Source organism: Acanthisitta chloris, unplaced genomic scaffold (genome assembly GCF_000695815.1).
Source record: "Acanthisitta chloris isolate BGI_N310 unplaced genomic scaffold, ASM69581v1 scaffold23172, whole genome shotgun sequence".
Taxonomy (NCBI): domain Eukaryota; kingdom Metazoa; phylum Chordata; class Aves; order Passeriformes; family Acanthisittidae; genus Acanthisitta; species Acanthisitta chloris.
This window is the reverse complement of record NW_008660225.1, coordinates 7,573-12,804: the sequence shown is the minus strand read 5'-3', so window position 1 is coordinate 12,804 and position 5,232 is coordinate 7,573. Positions and strand designations below refer to the sequence as shown.

Here is a 5,232-nt window from a genome sequence, read left to right as displayed (position 1 = left end):
TGCATGAAAATGCATCAGGCTCTGCACCACCAGAAACCTTTGCAGCTCAGATAGTGTGAGGAAATACACCAGGCTCTGCTCCCCAAAAAGAGCTGCGCACCTCAAATTCTCTATGGAAACACATAAGGCTCTGCTTGCCGAAAACACTTTACAATCCCACATCTTGCAATGAAACACACCAGGCTCTGCTCCCCCGAAAGGGGCTGTGCACCCCAAATCCTGCATGAAAATACATCAAGCTCTGCTCCCCAAAAAGGGGCTGGGTACCTCAAATTCTGTATGAAAACATATCAGGCTCTGCTCCCCCGAAAGGGGCTGTGCACCCCAAATCCTGCATGAAAATACATCAAGCTCTGCTCCCCAAAAAGAGGCTTTGCAACTCAAATCCTGTAAGGAAACACATCAGGCTCTGCTCGCCAAAAAGAGGCTTTGCACCCCAAATCCTGCATGAAAATACATCAAGCTCTGCTCCCCAAAAAGAGGCTTTGCACCCCCAAATCCTGTAAGGAAACACATCAGACTCTGCACCTTAAAAAGGGGTTTACACACCCATATCTTAAAAGGCAACTCATTGAGCTCTGCTCCCCAAAAAGGGGTTTTGCACCCCCAAATCTTGCAAGGAAATGCAGAAGGCTCTGACCCTCAAAAGGGGGTTTGCACCCCAAATGCATCAGGCTCTGCAACACCATAAGCTTTAGCACCCCAAATCCTGTAAGGAAACACATCAGACTCCGCACATCAATAGGCCTTTGCACCTCAAATCTTGTAAAGAAATGGACCAGGCTCTGCAACCTCAAAAAGTGGGTTTGCACCCCAAATTCTGCGAGGAAACACATCAGGCTCTGCTCCTCAAAAAAGGGTTCACACCCCAAATCCTGCCAGGAACTGCAGCAGGCTCTGATCACCCAAAACGGGCTGTGCACCTCAAATTCTGTATGAAAACATATCAGGCTCTGCTCCCCAAAAAGGGGCTATGCACCTCAAATTCTGTAAGGAAACATATCAGGCTCTGCTCCCCAAAAAGACTTTACAACCCCACATCTTGCAATGAAACACACCAGGCTCTGCTCCCCAAAAAGGGGCTGTGCACCCCAAATCCTGCATGAAAATGCATCAGGCTCTGCTCCCACGAAAGGGGCTGTGCACCCCAAATCCTGCATGAAAATGCATCAGGCTCTGCACCCCAACAGGCCTTTGCACTCCAAATCTTGCAAGGGAATGGATCAGGCTCTGCACCCCAAAAAGGAGCTTTGCACCCCACATCTTGCAAGGAAACATATCAGACTCTGCTCCCCAAAAAGGAGCTTTGCACCCCCACATCTTGCAAGCAAAACCACTGGACTCTGCCCCCAAGACAGGCTCTGCACCCCCAAACAAAATCCCCTGGGACCTACCCCAAAAAAGGGCTGTGCACCCCAAATCTTGCAGGGAAATGCATCAGGCTCTGCACCCTGAAAAGGATTTGCACTTCAAATCCTGCAAGGAAATGTATAAACCTCTGCCCCCAAAAAGTGCTTTGCCCCCTTTTCTCCCCACTTCTTACCCTTTCACACAAGGTGAGCTCACAGCTCCTGCCTGGACATCTGCTGTTAGTGAATTCTGAGCCAATAATGAGGTGCAGACCCAATAACACCCCCAGGTCAGACCCCCACAGCCAAACCTCAGCTTCTGGGGGGCTCCAGCTGCTGCCAATCCACTGCCAGAATGATCCAAGCCCTGGGAAAGAGCTGTTCCTTCCCACCCCTGAACACTCCACTGAAGCCAAAACCCTGATGCTGTGCCCATCCCAAAACAAAGGGGTTTTGGTTTCTTGCACAGGAAGGAAGATAAAGGCAATATTTTTTTTGGATGTGCCTCAGGTGGAGCCTGAAGGCAAAGGTGAAGTGGATTTTGCCATCAGAACAGGAAAAGCTCAGGCAGGGCAGGAAAGGGCTTTGATTCCTCACACAGTGCTGTGTTTACATCAGAATATTCATGGGAATCATAGCATGTTAACGGGTTGGAATGGAGTTTAGAGATGATCCAGCCCCAACCTCCTGCCCTGGGCAGGGACATCTCCCACCAGAGCAGGTTGCTCAAGGCTTTAGCCAACCTGGCTGTGAACACTGCCAGGGTTGGGGCAGCCACAGCCTCCCTGGGCAACCTGGGCTGGTGTCTCACCACCCTCACAGGGAAAACATATTCCTGATATCTAAATTTCCCTCTTTCAATTTATCCCCATCACTCCTTGTCCTGTCCCTGCAGTTCCTAACAGAGTCCCTTTGCAGCTTCCCTGGAGCCCCTTCAGCTCCTGGCAGGTTGCTCTGAGGTCTCCACACAACCTTCTCTTCTCCAGGCTGAACAGCCCCAACTCTCAGCCTGTCCTCATAGGGGAGATGCTCCAGTGCTCTTATATCAACTTTGTGGCCTCCTCTGGACTTGCTCCAACAGTTCCATGTCCTTCTGATGTTGGGAACACAGAACTGTGTGCAGTATTCCAGGTGGATCTCACCAGAGGGGGAGAATCACCTCCTTGGGCACAGCAAGCAGGCCTAGATTTCAATAAGAAAAGGCAAAACCAGTTCATTTTGTCCAAAAAATCCCATGTTAAGAAAAAAGGAGTGGGAGAGGAGGGGGTGGGAATCACAGCTCTTTTTATTCCAGCTGTTGATGACACCTCCTTGGATTTAAGCAGGGAAATGAGATTATGGAGCACAAGGGTGGAGTAACTACACAGTTATCATTATAATGGCACTGACAGCACAACCCTGGGGGCTCCTCCATCCCAGGAGCTGTGTGCAGGACTGGCACTGACCCAGCCTTAACCTGAGACACAGAAAACAGGGATAATTCAGGGAATGGAAGAGCCTGACACCCAGATTTTAAGAGGGAAGTCTCTGACCTACATATCTGTCTCTCTTGGGAATGAAATCGTTGGCTCCAGGAAAATGGCACTGACAGCACAACCCTGGGGGCTCCTCCATCCCAGGAGCTGTGTGCAGGACTGGCACTGACCCAGCCTTAACCTGAGACACAGAAAACAGGGATAATTCAGGGAATGGAAGAGCCTGACACCCAGATTTTAAGAGGGAAGTCTCTGACCTACATATCTGTCTCTCTTGGGAATGAAATCGTTGGCTCCAGGAAAAGAAAGAACCATTTCTGCAGATGGAAGAAAGTAGACCCAGCCTTAACCTGAGACACAGAAAACAGGGATAATTCAGGGAATGGAAGAGCCTGACACCCAGATTTTAAGAGGGAAGTCTCTGACCTACATATCTGTCTCTCTTGGGAATGAAATCGTTGGCTCCAGGAAAAGAAAGAACCATTTCTGCAGATGAAAATAAAGAGAGCAGCATCAGTTTGGCTTCTGAAGACAGCTCTGAGGTTCCTTTACAGCAGGATAAATACATGGGGGGAAAAAAAAAAAAAGGGCAATTTTTGGGATGAGCCTTTCCAGGACTGTATAGAGCTTTTTATGTCACCTCAATCCTCATTTGCTGCCTGCTGGCAGCATCCTGGTGACCATTCCCCATCTCACAGGCAGCATGATGACATTTCCATTAGTTTTTACTACATTTAGACCAAAAATAATGAATAAAAAAAATATATCAATAAAACTAATACTAAAACCCAACCAATTAAATAGCAAACCTGAAGCTCTTCCTTCCTCTCACCCTCCAGGTGCACAAAAAGCACCAAACCTACCACAAACTTCCCAAGTTTGAGGAAACTGGAGGTAAAAATACACTTGTAATAGAGCAAAGTTTCAAGCCTAATGAATCCCCTTTCATTAGGACTTGAGATACAACTAAGCACCCCAGCAGGGAGGTGACAAGACACCTCATTCCTAGTGGCATTGCCACTGGTGTTTGGTGACCAGTGAGGACCTGTGAGCTCCAGATCCTCACTCTGCTCCTCACTGAGGAGCCCACAGGGTTTCACAATCAAGATTCCTCCAGCATTCCCTTTTCCCAGCCAATTCCATTGTTTTCAAACTCTCACAGGTGACCCAAATCACAACCCAGAGATATTTGGGATTCTACCACAATATAGTTCAGTATCATTAATAAATTACAACTCTGAGTTGTTCTTTACAGTCTTTATTGGACGTGCAAACCTGTGCAGAAAAAAAGAATTCCATGCTGGAACCTTTTCTGGCTACACCAAGGTGTAAATCACCCCCAGATGAAGGATGTTTGGGTGTTCCAGGTCCTGCCAGGGAGCAGCATTATGCAGCTGTTGCCTTCTGTTTGTATGTTGCCATCATCTTCTTGATCTCAGCAATGGCTTTCCCAGGGTTCAGACCCTGAAAGGGAAGGGTTTGTTAGTTCTTCTGGAAAAAATAGAGCATCCTTCATCCCTCCCTTCCCCTGATCCAAGCTGTAAACTCAAATGTGCAGCTACTCATGAACAGTTGGCAGAGGAGGTGCTCAGCACCCCTTTCATCCCTAACAGCTGGAGCCCAGCCTGATACTAAGCTTAGTTTCCAAAGCTGGGAGGTTCCAGGAGCCCAAGGGACAGCTCTGCCACCCTGCCCTGGGCAGAGGGGCATCACAGTGTGGTTAAGCTGTGCCCATGCAGCTTTGCTCCACTCCAGCCTGAATTTACATGGGAAGAGCAAACCAGGCTGGAGTGGAGACGCAGAGCTGGGAGCTCTCTTCCTCTACCTGGAGGCTGGACCAGCAGCACTTCCCTGGGCCTGAAGGAAAACGCTCCTTTGGCTTTGGAAGTTGGGATTAATCAGCAACGCCAGGATCAAAGGGAAGGAGGAGCGATAGGGACTTTAATAAAGCACAAGTAGGACTGAAATCACCATTTTTATGGGTGTTTTAACTTCTGGAGGCAGGACACAGCCTTGGAAAAGCCTGAGAGTGGTGGCACAAGGGATGTGGATTTCTCCTCCTTGTCTGGAACAATTAAAGTTGTGTGTTGGGGCAGTGAGAAAGGTCAAGTCACAAGGTGGAAATGCTCCTCAAAGCCAACTGAGTTCCCTTGGGTTCTCCTACAACACACACATTACCTTGCAAAGGCCTTAATCCTGCAGCAGTGCTGCCAATCCAAGCATGCCTAATCTCAAAATGAAAGTGGGATCATGACAGCTCAGCTCCATCACTGTGATCACAGTGGGATAGGAAATGAGCAGGAACTCACCCTGGTGCAGAGCTCTCCCTGCAGCCTTTCCAGGCTGATTAAACCAGCCAGGATTAGAGCATGTGAGTGGGAATGTGTTATGAACCATAAACGTGTCTC

General features: G+C 48.6%; 1 protein-coding gene across 1 annotated transcript in view; it reads right to left on the bottom strand.

Moving 5' to 3' along the window:
• Positions 1 to 4,151: 4,151 nt before the first annotated feature.
• Positions 4,152 to 5,232, bottom strand: part of SDHB (succinate dehydrogenase complex, subunit B, iron sulfur (Ip)) — a gene marked incomplete at its 5' end in the record, with an annotated part of 8,536 nt that continues 7,455 nt past the window's right edge. The window contains one exon of the mRNA XM_009069749.1: positions 4,152 to 4,288. Within this exon, the coding sequence (XP_009067997.1) occupies positions 4,211 to 4,288 (78 nt within the window). The remainder of the gene's footprint in view (positions 4,289 to 5,232) is intronic.